General features: G+C 44.5%; 1 protein-coding gene across 1 annotated transcript in view; it reads left to right on the forward strand.

Annotated features, from left to right (window-relative positions):
- Positions 1–16077, forward strand: part of rptor (regulatory associated protein of MTOR, complex 1) — a 148343-nt gene extending 132266 nt beyond the window's left edge. Inside the window, exons 30-35 of the mRNA XM_070917670.1 lie at positions 9827–9933; positions 11042–11169; positions 12451–12537; positions 12617–12733; positions 14066–14195; positions 15878–16077. Of these exons, the coding sequence (XP_070773771.1) occupies positions 9827–9933; positions 11042–11169; positions 12451–12537; positions 12617–12733; positions 14066–14195; positions 15878–15946 (638 nt within the window). The 3' untranslated portion in view covers positions 15947–16077. The remainder of the gene's footprint in view (positions 1–9826; positions 9934–11041; positions 11170–12450; positions 12538–12616; positions 12734–14065; positions 14196–15877) is intronic.
- Positions 16078–17628: the final 1551 nt, after the last annotated feature.

Below are 17628 nucleotides of genomic sequence, written 5' to 3' on the forward strand. Positions count from 1 at the left end.
CAGTGAAGTTATGTAGAAGTTATAATTAGTGACAATTTATAGGGTGGCTTACAGAAACACTGCACTATTATAAGACAATACAATTCAACAGCATCACAATCTACAGCCTCAAAAATGACCATAACACTGAACCAACCAATGCCTGTCTATCTAACATTGTGACCTTCATGAAGGTAGGATATATTGCAAAGTGCATCAGTTCAGGTTCGGTGCTTTGAAACTCAATCTCTGAGTAGAAGGAGACACTAATGAGAGTTTTTGAATGGCAGAAACTTTAACACCATAACCATGAAGTTATTAGAAGAGATCACCAGCTCTTTCAAACCCAGCCAAAGTATAATGCGCACTCATAGCATATGTCTTAGTTACCACAGACGTGCGCTGTTTAACGTAACAAAGTTTGATTCTGAAATGGCCGAGAGACGTTTTTAGTGATGCAGACAAAGAAATCTGAAAAAGCAGCACACAGCTGGTTGTCATAAGAACCCCGTCCACCAGGCCACTTGACCAAGTCCAGCAGAGGATGTCATGTAGGGTCTTCACAATGACTGATTTGACCTGATGCAGTTCAAGAGAGTTCAACTCTACGTCCGCGCTGTTGTAGATTGTTTCTGCCACATTGGTGGCAGCCTTTGGATTGTGAGTCAGGTGTCTGCATTTAGGTCCATCAGTCAAAGCTAATGTATCGCTAACTTCAACCCAGTTGTCAGCCTCACCTGTCTTACCCTGCCACACATGCCATATCCACCATATAGCTGTCATATCTCAGAAAGTTGGAGGCAAGTTTAACCCGTTCGGTGGCCTACATTCAAAGTCAGTTTATTTAAGAACACAAATGTATTCATTAGATGCAACGGGTGGGTAATTTGTTTCGATTAACAACTTATTAGCCACTATTTTCTACGGTTGTCTGTGTTGCCTGTAATTGATCATTTTACACTTGGACTGTGGTGGATTCGCTGCCATGTTTACCTTCTGTGTTGACACACTTCCATAATTTGGGAGGCAGAGTTATTCGCAATTATTTGAATTTGACACCCACGGTACACGCTTGTCAGAGACATCCACCCACTTCTGTGATGTGCCGGGTTACCCACTCTCTCCACTGCTCCACATTTTTCTGCCTGGAGCGTTTCTCAGCCGTCAATTCTGGGTCATGGACTTTTTTAGGGAAGCTGTGACAGCTGCAGGAATAATTATGTGTTCCTATGAATACTTGATAACCTGTTGATAAACGCAATAATGAACTACCACACTTTAACTGATCTGTGACCCAGTGTATTAGCATGAGCACATGTGAAGACAGTCGTGTGTGGGTGGACAGCTTCACGCATTTTTAGAGCACATCTCATATAGAATAAGATACTCATTTGGCTGATTGGGAGCAACAAGAGCAGAGCTGACAGGATGAGTGACTGGCTGACTCACTGGCTGACTGCATATCTGTGCAGAGGTGTGGACCACACACTGTGTGCACATATGTGTCTCCGTCGTTGCAAAGCCAGGGAGTCACCAGAGAGGCGACACACTTAACTAGCATCACTGTCTGTCTGACTCTCACGGCACAAATCGGCCTGAGACAGTCTCCCTCTGCGGTGGACTCTCCCACAGTGAGACACAGCCTTGTTTCCACGAAGACTTTAACATTTAATGGCGTGCTTGTTATCCTGGATGTGTCGTTAGTGACAGTAGCTGTGTCGCTGCTGCATTCAGACTCCACTGGAGGCATCAATTTTAATATAAACAGCCACTCAACTGAGATCTTTCCTGGAAAAGTTCAGCTGAGTCCAGCTTCAGCTTGTGGTGTTCAAATATTTTTTTTAAAACTTGGCAAGAAACTTCAAAAAAACATCTGCCCTAATACACACACACACACACACACACACACACACACACACACAGTTTTTCTTATTTCATTCACACACACTCACCTCCCCTCCTGGCCCAATAATCAGTTCAGAGTTATTACCATTGCTTGGAATGTCTTTCAGATGGAGTACAATAATTATACGCTTGTGTTTTGAAATTTTTAGATTCTTAGCTTTGCCTCAGCGCCATTAATAATTTAAAACCTGATGAAATATTGCACAAATCTGTCTCTTTGCTGCCAAAAACCTGCTCTACCTCTGTAGGCAGTTGCTACAATACCGTGAACGTTTCTCAAGGAGACGCAGACACACACACTGCTGTCCCCGCGCAACCTGTCCTCACTCATCCCGTCCCTGTCGTCCAATAACACGCTTTTGTGCTGTTTTTCATCAGTGAGCCATCTCTGTAGACTCTGTGTCTGTCTGGCTTGTTGTTACTTTGCTGGTTCTTTGATATTGTTTTGTGTTTTTCCCCCATCTCGAGAGAGGCTGAACAAGGCAGCAAGCAGTTCTCCCAATAACGCACACCTCCACAACCACAGCTCTTGCTCTCACATGTCATTGAATTAATGGACCAGTTGAATTATTTCTGTATGTCCTTTTCACTGTCGACCCCGCTCAAACTCTCATTCCCATGCACATACACATTCAGGGTCCTCTCTAGTCAAGCTGTTGCCCTGTGGTGAAGGGATTTGGGAGTCTGTGTCCTGCAGGCTTGGAGGTTGATAGGCTGTTTGTAATGCAGAGGCAGCAGCTCAGCTTGTGCCTCTCTCTCAGTCTCTCTCCATTCACTCTTTGATCCCGCCATATCACTGTTAGTCATTTGGGAGACGCCTTGCTGGGAAACAGCAGCCTTGTTCATCCCTCTGCTGTTTGAATGCATCTGGAGTATACTCATGAAGTCACACTTTTAAGTGTGTGTGTATGTGTGTGATTCTGTGGGTCTGCATGCATGGGGAGTCCTTGCTAATTTGTGGCTTGCTTTGTTACGTTCCCGCTCTCCTCCCTCCCTCCCTCCCCTCCTCCCCCCTTCCATTTGCTCCCTCCCCCTTGCTCGCAGGTCTGGCCAGAAGGGTCTCCATCTATCTTGACAGGAGTAAGCAAGGAGGTGAGTGTCGCCATTCTCTTCTCCACTCCCTCACTCCCAGAGCAAAGGTGCTGCACTAAACAGCCGGCAGCGGGCCTCTTTTTTTGTTTTATTTTTCCCCCAACCATCACCCTCATCCCTTCATCCGTCCAGTGAGGCTCCATCACTTCATCCCTGGCAGTCACCCCAAAAGTTAGAAGACTCACTATAGCAGTAGGGGTAATGTGTTTCTACAAGTACTGACATGTCCCTTTAGTTACTGTTGTCATGCCTGTCTGGCCTTTCAATTCTAGCACAACACATATTCAGTTTACAATGATAATGGGGGCAGATCTACCACTATAAATTCTTAGTCATTTTGGGTCCTTGATTTTAGACAAAAGGCTTCTTAGTTTTAGCCGATGACCATCGATTTTCCTGCTTAAATGACAACTGTTGCTGACATATGTAATCAGCTGAAGCTAACTAGCTAATGAAGCTAGTTAGCTCTATGAGTAAGTTGAAAACTTGGCTGACTTTTTAATATTTCCAGGTGACTCATTTTATAATGAGAACCCTGTGAAAGTGGCCATTAATATGCACTTGGTGGCAACCTACATGATATCATGCTGAAAGACTGAAGCTAAAGCTGTATGTCCCAGGCAAAAAGTCAAATGATGATCCATGTAGAAGACATATAAATAAAGAAACCACATTGCTCTTGTATTGCAGTGTAGCGCAAGTTAGTCCTGTTGTTATTAATATGACAGGGAATAATATAAGATCAGACGCATATTTCATTCTAAAATAAAAATGGCTGCTTAGCTCACAATACTTGGTATTTTGCACAGTGTAAGTTTTTCACAGAAAAAAAGGCACTGAGGACTAACTGATGTCTTTGGCGAACATAACGCTATCTCAGGTGAAGTTGGCAGGATTTGCCAGAAAATTTGCACAAATCCAATAAAGAGCAGGACAGAGCTGCTAACGTTAGACTGAACTCTGACAGCATCCAGGATAGATGGATGTGCACGTCATGAACAGAGCTTTAATGTAAGTGTTACCCCACAAACTATTGTAGTTAGTTAATGATGTGCTCTTTGGCTTCAGAAGTAATATTTTGTTACTACTGCAAGCTAGGTAGCTGGACTTGCTTAAGTTTACAGCTTACATTTAAACAGATAAAAACACAGTTTAATCCATTCCTTACACTTTTGCTCTTGTATATTTGGTTGTGGCCTCGTATCCCTCATACTGCAGCCCCAAGGACACCACCACAGCATGTGGAGAAATCCAAAGCTTGACAGACCTGCCATGCCTAGTTTTGGTTGCTATGCTATAATTGGACAATTAGTGTTTGGGGGAGGGGTTTAGCAAACTGTCAACTGCAGAGCATTTTTGCACATTTGGGTATTTGGCTGAAAACCACAACACAAAACTCGCTTCAAAACGGATCTCGAGCCAAGCTCTCTCTTCTAAAAGGCACTGCCCCCATTACTCATCTTCGCCTAAAAATGGCTTCTTTCATGCACAAAAAATACACTGGTCCCAAAGGTGTCGGTGTTTAATTGGGAGCGTGTCGATGCTGTGTGATTTTAATAGCATAGGGCCGCCCAGTCCGTCTCACTGAAGGGATTAGCCTGTTAAACTCCAGAGGAACCAGTGAAATTATGGGAACCTGACTGGCACAAAGTGGAGAAACTATTCCTACGGCTACTGCACAGCACACTGATTTCACATCTCTGCAGATTAGATTGAGAGTCGATCTAATTAAGTTCTGGTCCACATAGTGTTAATAATGTTTCAACTCTTCATTTACCTCCATCCCCTCCCTCTACTCATTCCTACCCCTGCAGTCACTGAAGATTGGGGATGTTTTTTTTCCTACATTATCTTCCGTCTCTTCGTCCCTTTTCTTTTGGCTGCATAAGTGAAAGTAGGGCAGCCCTCTCCTCTTTGGCTTTAGGGAGGCAGACGCTGTGTCCTGCTCTACATTTGGCTGCACTGCCTGGTGCCTTGTTAACGTCGGGGTTCTGGGAACTTGCTAAATCCAGAACAAGGGGCTCGGTGCGGGGTTGGAGAGAGGCACATGATTTGGAAGTTTCAGGAAAAAGAGACTCCAGGCAGACTCGCTTGCTTTTACTGGAATGCAAAGCTTCAGTATACTGTAGGTCAAGAATAACACCAAGTAGACAAGTGTTCCCGTATATGTTGTTGGAGAATATAGCAGAAAGGCAGGAGATCTGAAACCATTAGGTCACCGCTCCGAAACTACCATTTTGGAGTTCAGCAACCTGAAACCAATGGGGATCCGGTCAGGACATTTTTCTGTACCAGGCGAGTTCAATCAGGTTGGGTCTGAAAGGCCTGGGTACGGGCCAGTTCGGCCCTGTGCAGAACTCTACGCCAGTTACAGATTGTTGCCTTTGTATAGTGAAACAGAAGCTTACATCAAATAAAAAACGTTTGCATAGGGGGATTTGTTAAATACAGATGGTGTGCACTGCTTTTTAATGTTAAATAGTGAGTATACCGTCACAAGTTGAGCCTCTCCTGCATAATTGACTCCTCCATCAAAAAGTTGCGATGTGATTTGATAGGATTTGTAAAGTCGTCTGAAATCATGGGTTAACTGTTGTGAACTATGTAAAATCATTTAAGAAATTAGTGTTAATCTCCTGTCCACAATAATCAGGTCATCAAGTGCTAATGTCATGTAGGTTATGCCTCATTTCACGAGGTCTTTTTCAACCAGCCAGGTCAAAGCTTTTTACCTCCAAATGCCAGGCCTCTGCTTCCAAAGTTTAGATAAATGCCATGGCAGGGGAAGTCTCCCTGCCAGTCAGAGCGCTCCCATAGATAACGTCATCTTCTATTAGAGGCTCATGCATGCTGGGTAAGTCCCCAGTAATCCTGGAGAAGGTTTATTACCGGAGTCCTGGAGGACCTTTTCAAAGCAAACACGATGAAGGGAAGAGAGGGGAAAACGCTGAGGGAGAGGAAGAACCAGGAAGGCCGCGGCACTGGTTTAATGAGCTGCAGTGTGTGGGAGAGCTAGTCCATCACTGGAGATAATGGTGCAGAATAAGAATGCAGAGGAGAGGGGCCCTCTCCAGAGAGAAAAGAGAGGGAGCGAAAGAAAGATGTTTATGCAAAGGAATAGATAAATATATCACAAATTAAGGATTGTCTCGGCAAACTGGCACAGGAACAAGATGATCTACTGCCACTGCTGACAGCCCGGCTGTTAGTGGTGTTAAAAGTAGCTTTTTTTTCTCCATTTGCCGAAGATTCAACACGGGAAAAGCCATTCTGCTAACAATATCATTACAGTTTTTGATATTGTTATGGTAGAACATTTGATCCCAAGCAGAAAGGGAAAGAGACAAGGCTTAAAGAGAGAATGTTCATCGAAGCTATCTATACCTCCACCTCTGTAAGGTGGTAAGATTTACAGCTGAGGAAACATTGCCCACACTCTTTTGCTCCTGCTCTTCCTTCTCACATCTCTATTCTCCATGTCCATATTGATTTCTGCGTGGGTAACTAAGACCCGCTCAGCCCCGCAAAGGTTCCCTCTAGTGCGGAATTTTAACCCGTTTGCCGAGTGTTGACCACAAGAGACAAACTTGTGAATGGTGGGTTTAAGGTCTCAGATCTGTGAGCTCTGACCCCCCTGAACTCCTGGTAAACTTGTTTGATTGGAGTCAGGGAGGATTTAGTCTCCTGAAAAGGAGAAAAAGAGAAGGTAACGAGGGAAATATTTGGGATGAACTGGGTAGCTGGGTCAAGAGCCAGAGAGATTGATGGAAGGGATGGGAAGACAGATGGGAAGGCCCAGAACTCCAGGTGCCCGAAAAGCCAACTGGTTTGTGCTAATATAATAACCATTTGTTTGAGAATATGCACCATTAAAGCCCATCTGCCGACGTGGTATGGGCCTTAATGTGGGTCCTGCTTTATCACTAAAAGAATAATAGTAATTCATGACACCTTGGATGTTTTTTCGTACTTTTGCCCATCTTTTCTACTGGTTATGACAACACTGTGGTGTCATCACTGCAACAAGGAAGCAAGAAACGTCAGACAGACAAGCAAACTGGTTAGCCGTATTATCTAAACCGCTTTATTTGGAAATAAAAACGTAAATGGATGCAACGATAAAGTAGGTAAAAGTTGACTTGACTTGAGAATTGTTATAACTGTCATGGGCGGGGTCTTCTCTCATACACATTATATTTTGCCCATAATGGATTCCTGGGAGGACACAGGGAACGATAAGGATGCATAAAACTGAATTGAAATCTTAGGAAGGTTTGGTCTTTATTTTAGAGGAAATACAAGCACACGCCTTTGTGTGTTGGGGAATCTTCTGTTCTCCACCCCTCTCATTGTAACCCAGATTCCCTCATCGCAGCGCTGCCAGCTTCAAAGGGAATGCCTCCTCTCTTCTCACAGCTTCTGAAATGAGCCAGCATCAAGTATGCCTTCATGCGACTGTGAACGTGTCGCTGACTGAGTGGTTTTCCCTGTCTGCCCCCCCCCCCCCCCCCCCCCCCACCACCACCACGCATGTGCCCACGCTACCGGCAGTGTGACGCCTGTGCGGGCCGGATGACGTCACAGCGGAGGATTTGAAGGCACCACATGGGACTCGGGTTTTCCTGACAACCTGTGCCAAGTAGAACAGTAGAAAGCCCCGTCACAGATGGTTCAGCAGGAGAAAGTAAATCACGACACGTCACGACTCCTAAAGGAGGCACATGGAGATGAGGGGGGGAGGATCACAAATGATGCGCATGTTCATCATTGTTCTGTGAGGCTAGAGAAGAGCAAAGTAATGGAGTCCTCATCCTTCTCACTTCACTTCAAAATTGAGTAAAGGGAGCCAATTAGGAAGAAAGAAGCTGCATTAAAGAAAGAAGTGAATGTATAAAGCAAGGTGGTGACATAGGTGGGTGAGCTGGAGATGGTTATTGATTGTGACAAAAACAGGAGGAGGAAGTGACTAAGAGAGAAAAGGGAGGAGGAAATGGAAGACACGAAGCATGGTGTGAGGAGCTTCAAGAGGAGAGAAAAGGGTGCTGTTTCTGTCGTGTCTGTGGTAAAAGCATCCTTGTGAGAGACAGATGGAGAGTGTTTTTCATGTGCATTTTGTTTTCCGGAGTCCTTTATCCTTCATCATATAAACTTCCATTATCAAAACAGCATCAACGCTCTCCTCAGCTCTGCGGCTTGTGGGATATGTGATTCTCCAACTGCTGCTGACGGTCCAGTTAAGCCGAAATGATACTTTCTACATCTGTGGAGCCGCTGAGATCCGAACAACAAACCTTTTTTGACCAAAAAAAAACTCAAGGTCCGTGTCTGACCAGTGACCTTCGTTGATGTCATTCCCGATCTCTCTGCCTTCATTTTCTGTCATCTCTCTACTATCGAATATCACTGAAAGCATCAAATCCCCCAGAAAAGTACTTTTCCCTACGTGAATGTTTGCCCACTGCCCAAAATGGGGGTGAAGTAAGCCTGGAGGCTTTGTGGTGACTTGCCAAAAACCTGTGATACAGTGGTGCGGCAGGAAGTTTGTTATTGTAGTTTGTGCGATCCCTCTTTTGTTTGACCGTGTGTCCAAGATTACAGATACAAGCCGAAACATCGAGCAAAGTCAGATCCACTGTTGGAGAATGTTGTAGGTTGCTTGTTTACACAGTTTGTGCTAAAGCCTCAGCTACTCGCTAGCTTGCGAATGTTAATGGGCCCAAAGCAAAAAGTGGCCGGGACGTTGTCGCACACTTCGTCCGCCTGCAGTTGGTCTTCGTCCATAGATGTAAACCCTGCTTACATTCTCGCCTCTACACACCTGGCCAACTGCTGTGTGAAGTGGCCATGACGGTCGGATTGCCGGTTTCTGAAAGTTACAGCAATTTTCAGACATCGGAAAGGTGCGGCGAGGGAGAGGGTTTCCGAGCCTGTTCTAGGATTCCGACAAGTGCTTCATTTGAAGAGTGCTGGCGCCTTCAGGCTGCAGCCACAGGCCTCCGCCAGGCATCACTGAGCCAGCAGGGCAAGTGTGGCTGACATGGCACTGCTCACTTGATTCCTGCTGTGACTGCCAACATATGAAGAGCCTTGCTGTCTTCAGCTTCCTCCCTCCTCACTTTCTCACCCAAGTGCCATTTGACTCATCTACAGTAAGCCAGAATCTGCTGACAGGCTCAGTTCCAGGGTCAGTGTTTGCATCTCCCAGCGGTCATCTTGACGGGAAGGATGCAAAAATGCTAAACCATGCTTCCATCTGCTTGAAGTGCACGTTTGTACACTCAGAAATGTGGAACTTTTATCAAAAACACTTGGTGACAGTGTGTGGTATATAACTTTATACACTGACATAAAAGGTTATAGCTTATGCACCTGTAGCGTGTGTTGGGTTTTGCTGAATCCTTTGAGATGTATGTATTAGTTACACAGTGGTGCAGGAAGCCTTTACGCTAATCTGTCATTTGACTTGCTACATGTGGCAGCTAGAGCCTTATGAAACCTCCAACAGATTGTGCGTGCTGTGTATTTGGGTGATCAACACATGCTCGCTGTGTTTAACAGCTGTGTTCCTGTGTGTTTATGTGTGTGAGGGTTCACTTGTAAATTAAATTAACTCTGTTGAAAAACCGTAAATTAAAACAGCCGTTCACATATTGTGTACAAATTATTCTCAGTAATTTAATATTTTCTACTCATATATCAGATATCGGGCACCATTCTGAAGCTTTTTTTTTTTTCAGTATGTGATAAAACGCCGCCCTCTGTTTTGTTTTAATTCAGTCCAGATGTAAAATAACAACTCACAGCGCTGGTGTATGTTCATGTGTGTTTGTGTGTATATGCTGTGTCGCAGGTGCCGGCATGGTCGTCGACTGGGAGCAGGAGACGGGTCTCCTCATGACGTCTGGAGATGTCCGAGTCATCAGGATCTGGGACACCGACAGGGAGATGAAGGTCCAGGTATTGTGCTGCGCCTGTAGTAACTTGGAGCTTAAGATGGTTGTGTGACGACAGCTCAATTCTATGAAATGAATGGATTAGCAGTGTTAAGAGGCTGCAGTCTGGGAAGTTGAAGAATTGGTTGCTGTCTGACGTGCTTCTAGTCTCGAGACCCTTCTGGTCCCCTTTCTTTCCTTCAGTTTGATGTCTTTGTAAAGAACATTCTGGCAGTCTACATATAAGCACCTACACTACTCCTGTGCCGTTCAGCTTCTGTTTCCAAAATAATACTGTTGTTAAAACTGGTGACGTAGAGGCATATAATGAAGTTACGTCATGTGAATTTTACACCCGGCAACTGGCTTAAAAAATAAGTGTGTTAGTCCGTCGGTCTATGTGCAGAAGATGACTTTGAAGATCCATGAAGACTTTGAAGACTTGAATTTAGCTCCACCAGGAGACATGTCAGTATGTCAACGTTAGCATGAAGCTAAAATGTACGCCGTGGTACCATTAAGCTTAAAGCACAGCACGAGTATAGCTGCACAATATAGCTGAGGAGCTTAGACTGCTGCAAGCTGAACCATGTCTGTCAATCTAGAGCTGAAGTCCAGTAATGAACACTTTACAGAAGATGAACCCCTTTAATTTAGAGAACAACGTGGCTGGTCCTTTGACACCATCCTCAGACCCTCACATTCTTTGCCGAGTGTTGTCTGAACATGAATAAATCATGTCTGTGATCCTCTGGCTTTTAGCTTTACTACAGTATACTCATGCTGTTGTCGGTTTTAGTAAACGAATGGAAATCTGTGGCAGAGCCAGCGCCATTAGTGTGGTTTCCTCTTTTCCTTTTTTTTCTTTGTGTTTACGCGTCTAATGGCTCCTCGGTGTGCTAATCATTGTCTTGATGGATGGTCTTAATACAAGTACAAATGGCCCGGCCTCACCTGTGGCTGCATATTGTTGCTGGGTCCGACTTCAAATGAGCCAGCAGTCAACAGAGCTCATGATTGATGATTTCGAAAAAGGGTTTAGTGTGAAATGAGCGTTGTCATGACAGTGGTGCCATGATAGTTTTCTATACAAACCTTCAATGGGGATGTGTGTGTTTGTGTGCGTCCGCCAGGACATCCCAACGGGAGCAGACAGCTGTGTGACCAGCCTCTCCTGCGATTCCCAGCGTTCGCTCATCGTTGCCGGTCTGGGAGACGGATCTGTGCGCGTGTTCGACAGGAGGATGGGTCCGAATGAATGGTAAAACACACCCTCTCTCTTAGATCTTGCATGCAGACTCTGACCTCATCACTGTTTTATCACAGAGAGGGTGAGATTGATTATTAATTTATGGTTTCATTTCACAGAACTTTTTTTTTCTTATTGTCTCACCAGTATTTAAATCCATTCAGGAACACACACAGCAGTTTCTGTGAGCATTAACTCCTACAGAGTCCTACATTATTCACTCCTCTGATCTATACTTATTACATATAGCGTGCTGTAAATCTCCCTTTGGGGTTGCCACCTCTTTTAATGGGCCCTGGTGGCACCGTATCCCCCCAGTTGGTTAAACATTATTTTAATTTTAGTCCCAAATGGGAAAAACAAAGCAGTTAAACCATGAAGTGGCCCATACATCTTTTAAGTAAAGCTAATTTAATAGTTTCCCTCAGGGATGGAGTTACATCTTTCAGCAACTGTGTTGCTCCCCCTGAGATTAGTCCAGGACCAGGAGACGCCACATACGGTCATGTTGGGAATATTCTTCATGAAATGTTTTGTATGCTTCATGTGTGCAGCAGTTTACAAATACTGTTTTTGCGGATTAAATCTAAAAGATGTGTTACTTTTGCTCCTTCTGCCTCTTGTTTTCAGCCGTAGGAGAAAACAATCAAATTTGATGTTTTGTCCTTGAAATTTAGGAAGTTGCACCTGCAGTCAGGATGTATTTGACCAAGTTTAATAGTGAGCGTAATGGGGAGCAGGTAATTCAGGTACAGGCCAGTTCTAAAAAGATGGTTGTAGGGTTTTTGTGTTCAGCTCTTGATGCCATCTTAGTCTCTCCAGGAGACAGTTGGTGCCACCCAGTGGTCTTTTACCTATATTACACGTTACAGCAGAAAGAGACGTGTGTGGGAATATGGTATGCCAACAGAGCCCTTTGAATGTTAATGGGATTTGACAGGGCCAAGTACCTTGCAGCTAGAAATTAGAAGACAGTGTACATTTTACACTTGAAATACAAATATGGATGAAAGTTATATAGGGAAATTGCGTGGTTTTACGAGATTGTCTATTTTTCCTTTTTTATTTTTTTCCTCAGTTTGTTTTGGTGTTATAACCTTTCCCCTGAATATCAATGGATTCTTTTTTGAAGCGTCCCTTGGCTTTATATTTGTTGTATAACGGTTTCTCTGAGCATCCTGGAGCTGAGGATGTTCACAGATCTGGTGTTACTGTCCTGGTGTTTCCTGTCAGCTCATTGTGAAGGAACACACCTCCGCTGACACTTGTTCTGTCTGTTGCTTGTTTCTGCAGTCGGGTGATGACCTACAGGGAGCACGGAGCCTGGGTGGTCAAAGCTCATCTACAGAGGGAGACAGATGGACACATTATCAGCGTCAGGTATTTCTTAAGGAGGTTAACATTCACGCAACCTTTTTTTTTTCCCCCTGCCTGTACTGACTTTGACGCTCTCCACCAGTGTTAACGGAGACGTTCGATTCTTTGAACCGCGGACACCAGACTCCATCAACGTGCTGCAGACAGTGAAGGGGTTAACAGCCCTGGACATCCACCCACAGGCCAACTTGTTCGCCTGGTGAGTTTGTTTGTGTAGATGCAGCTTCCAGCCCCAAGAAAAGCTCATCAAGTGTCCACAATGTTATGGTCAGGTCCCTACGAGATAAAGCTTCCTTTTCTGTCTTCCTTACTTTGTTCCATTTGTCTAAAGAAGAAGAGAGTAAAATATCGTTCTCTCTGTACACTGCCTTGCATAAGGACTTTACCACATTTTGTTCACCCCCTTTGCTGTGACACCCCTAACTAAGATCAGGTGCAGCCAATTTCCTTCCAAAGTCACATAATGAGTTAAATAGAGTCCACTTGAGTGCAGTTTAATCTCAATATAAATACACGTGTCCCGTGAAGGCCTCACAGTTTGTTATAGAACATTACTAAACAAACAGCTTCATGAAGACCAAGGAGCTCAGGTCACGTTTAGGTTCTAAAAATGTTTTCGAAAGCTTTGAGCTTTGAGCGTTAAAGCCATCATTAGAAAATGGAAAGAATATGGCAACAAATCCACCAAGAGAAAGCCGTCCACCTTAACTGGCAGACTGGGCAAAGAGAGCGTTAATCAGAGAAGAAACCAATAGGCCAATGGTAACTCTGGAGGAGCTGGAAAGATCCACAGGATCAATCTGTCCACAGGACAACTATTAGTGGTGCACTCCACGAATCTGGCCTATGGAAGAGTGGCGAGAAGAAAGCCTTTGCAGGAAGAAAGCCATAAAAACTCTCGTTTGGAGTTTGCCACAAGCCATGTGGGAGACACAGCAAACACGTGGAAGTAGGTGCTCTGGTCAGATGATGCCAAACACTGTGTGTTGGCGGAAACCAACACACTGCACATCACTCTGGGCACACCATGGTGGAGGTGGCAGCAGCATCATGCTGTGGGGGGTGCTTTTCACCAGCAGCTACTGGGAAACTGCTCAGGGCACGATGGATGAAGCCAGTCTGCCTGAGACTTGAGACCAGCGCGAAGGTTCTCCTTCCAGCCGGAGCTACACTGGGATGGTTTAAGGTGAAGAATTTCAAAAGCACAGACCTCAAACCATTTGAGGATCTGTGGCGAGACTTGAAAATTGCTGCACCTTCAAAGCACTAAGCATGTTGTGTTAATCAAATGGTAAAACCCCAATAAAATCAGTTTGAATTCCAGGTTGTAACACTGCAAAATGTGGATAAAATCCAAGGGGCTGAATACTGAGGCACGGCACTGTATTCACTTGTCTTGACAAACAAAAAACAAACAACTGTCATCCATCCGGAAGGTTAAATTTCACCACAAAAGAAATCCAATGCAGTACACACAGCTTATGATGGATGTGATGTTTAAAGCTCTCTCTCTCTCTCTGTTTCCTTCCAGTGGATCGATGAACCAGTTCATAGCAGTCTACAACGCTAACGGCGATGTGATCAGCAACATAAAATACTACGACGGCTTCATGGGACAAAGGATTGGGGCCATCAGCTGTTTAGCCTTCCATCCTTACTGGGTAAACAAACTCTTGTATTTCACTCACTATGTGAAAACCTACTCTGCAATAAACCGGATTGACATTCATGCAGTTGTACATCTAGGCCAGTAGTTATCAGACAGTTACTTTGGGTTGTTTAATCTATAATAATACATTATATTTTATAAATTGATCGTGTTATGTGTTACAAATCTTAAAGTAGCAAGTAACTGCAGTATATCTGTCACATCAGAATCAGAATCAGAAATACTTAATTGATCCCCGGGGGGAAATTTTACAGTACTGGTCTCCCATTCAAGATTAGGAAGCAGCATAATTTAGAAATAAATATAAAAATAAGAAATAGAAAATAAAAATATACACATTTACAATATTTAAGTGAAAAATAAAAGTTTAAAAGATATATACAGCAGCAATGTATATGTATTTCTATATATATATATATATATATATATATGTACGTATTGCACTGTCAAATGTATGTAAATAAATGTGGAGTAAAATGTACAGTATTTGAAATGTAGCGCAGTAAAAGGAAGCATCAAATGGAAATACTCAAGTGAGTATTGCACTCAAGTTTAGCATGAAACAACCTTTTTTATAAACAATGGAACAAGTGTCCCTTGTCGTGACGAACCCACAGAGAGTTATCACCTGACTCTGCAGTTCCTCACAGCTCGACACAGCTTTTTAGCCTCTTCTAGCTCATTGTTTTGGTTTTGTGGCCCGCAACTCCGCTCTAATCAACCTCGTTTTCAGCGGAGAAGCTGTTAAACACTGTTGTACACTACCTGCCACAACACCAAGCAGCAGACAGACACAGTTAGCGACTAACAGGTGGACGTAGTGGAGCCTTAAGAGCCAGATATTTTTCTCAAGAGTCGGTGGAGACCAAAACAGAGCTAAAAAGACTTACAGGTGGCCAGAAACACGACTCTATACCTACAGGTTGGTCCGTACCTCGACCAACCTATATCAACACGTTGGAAAGGTCCATTTCTGGAGAACATTATATACAACTAGCTTATATAATCCCCATAGCGTGGATCCACCAGTCATTCTGCTTATGGTCGTTCAGAGCTGCACAGCTGCATTTTTCTTGTTGCTAGCACGAGCAAATTAGCGAGTAGACGAGTGTATTTCTGAGCAGAATGTCATGAACGTCTTTACCTATAGCTTCATGGGTACTGTACAGTTTCCCCCCCTGGGGATCAATAACATATTTCTGATTCTGATGGACAGTGTCAGCAAGTATACCATCTTTGTCAAATCAGCATTCTTGTTTATCTGTAAATCTTGCCCTCCAAAGAAGCCATTTTCTGGCAACTGTTAGCTGTTAGCATGCCGCGGCACCACTTCTGTGTACAGCCTGAGGTACTTAGTTCTTCAAGTCCCGTGAGTGTAATTTATCTTCACTCCTCATCATAAAAGTAGAACCCAAATTGTGTCAGTGTGAGAAATTCTTGCCCAGTTTGAAGTGTTTTGACACTCTGAGAAGCTTGATCGCTACGGGCCCAGGTCGCACGCTAATATTCTGCACGTGAACGTGTCTTTTAAAGTTTGATATGAACTACCTACTTTTTCCCAGCACTTCAGACTTCTACTTTAGCTCATTGCCACTGAAACTGGTATTCACTCAACATTTTGCGTTAGTTCACGCTTTTGTAGTAAACCTGTCTTTCCTCTTTGTCTCCCTCCAGCCCCACTTGGCGGTAGGCAGCAACGACTACTACATGTCCATCTACTCAGCAGAGAAGAGGCTCAGATAACACACCAGCATTCACCCCCCCTCCCCTTGCCAACAAAACCAACACATATGACTTCTGACCCTGAGCCTCTATCTCCGGGATGTAAATGACGTTTTTGTTGTACATATGCAATTACCACCCTGAATGTTCTAGTGATGGCTGCTGACAAAAACTCATGCTACGAACGACGATATATATATTATTATTATTATTCTCATTGTTTATTCATATTCTTATTATGAAGCTAATGATTGTAGACTTGGCTGTGCTGAGGAGTGTGTATATTTAAATAGCGTATACAGAAGAATAGAGGTTCTATTTTAAAGAAGGGTACCCACCGATCACTGGGGCTCCTCCTCGCCGCGCAGCGAGCATCACTACCTGAACGAACTGTAACCCCAGCGAACCAAGACGTGGCGAGGGTGGGCGTGGGGGGGGGGGGGGGGGGGGGGGGGGGTGGGGGGGGGGGTCGCCCGTTGGACAACGGGTTCAAACTGTTAGAACACATTCACTAGTGCAGGACACACGGACTCGCCCTCCGCTGGACCCTGGTGTGTTTCTAAATTCATTTTGATGGCCGTCTCGCAGCCAAAGGACTCAGAGTTTTGCTACTTTGCTGCCCCGCCGGCAAAGACGTGTGTTAAGGACGGACCCAGAGATGGTGGACTGTGCTCATTGTTGCCTGACACGTCGACCGGGCAGACGTGTTGAGTGTTTGTTTGTGCGTGTGTGTGTTAAAGTGGATTACAGCACAGATGTGCCCCATAGTGGGTCTTCATAGGCTTGGACTTAATTGATGCCCAAAAAGGATGCTTGCTCCCATGCTAGAACTCTCCTTCTCTCTCCCTGACCCCAGCGTGCCAAACATAATCATATTTCCCATGCAAGTCCCTTTATTGTGGCTCAGAGGGATGCTTTTGTTGGTTCATTTGTTTTTTAACTCATCGCCTGTAAAAAGGGAAAAAACCTCCATTGCCCCGAGGATGATACATGCCCTTTTGTCTAGCAGATATAAGGGGAGGGCTAGATTGGTTGAAGCTAAGCACCCAGTCTGACAACTGCCTTCCTGCCCTGCAAAGCAATAAAAACCTCCCGTGATTCAGCCTCAAGCTCCTCCCTCGACGTTTCAGTTTGAAGGCAATAGCAGCAGCGCGCGCGGTCGATAGCTTAGCACAGTTGTACTTTCCCAGTACCCGACCTGCAGCACCCAGAGGTGCCACAGTATAGCAATACAAACACACTCTCATGTCCGTTCATAGCAGTGTCATTTCTTTTCTTTCTTTTTATATACTTGGAGTGCCATTTTTACCCCATCCACTCACACCAGTGACGGGAAAGATATCAATTTAATTGATTTTCCTGTAATTGTCTAAACGTAGTACGTCCAAATCCCTCCCCATGTAGAGAAGATCAGAAGATTGCGAAAGAAGCCCTGCAAATGCTTTGTTGACCTGCTTCAGACGAGTGCACTGGTCCCAAAAGCCCACCTTTTGTTTAGTTTGCCCCGTGTGCCAGCCCATCTTTTCCTGGCTCGTGGAAAACATGAGTAGAAGTTGAACCTGGTTGTGTATCTAAGTGGAGGGGCAGCTTTCTTATTTCCAACCAGCCATGACTCCCTTTGAGCACACAGTAGGTTTAGAGAACTTCTAGGTTATGTGACTCATCACCTGCCGCCCCATTGCTGTTCAGTGCTGTTCGCCTTC

Source organism: Enoplosus armatus, chromosome 2, assembly GCF_043641665.1.
Source record: "Enoplosus armatus isolate fEnoArm2 chromosome 2, fEnoArm2.hap1, whole genome shotgun sequence".
In the NCBI taxonomy this organism is placed as follows: Eukaryota; Metazoa; Chordata; class Actinopteri; order Centrarchiformes; family Enoplosidae; genus Enoplosus; species Enoplosus armatus.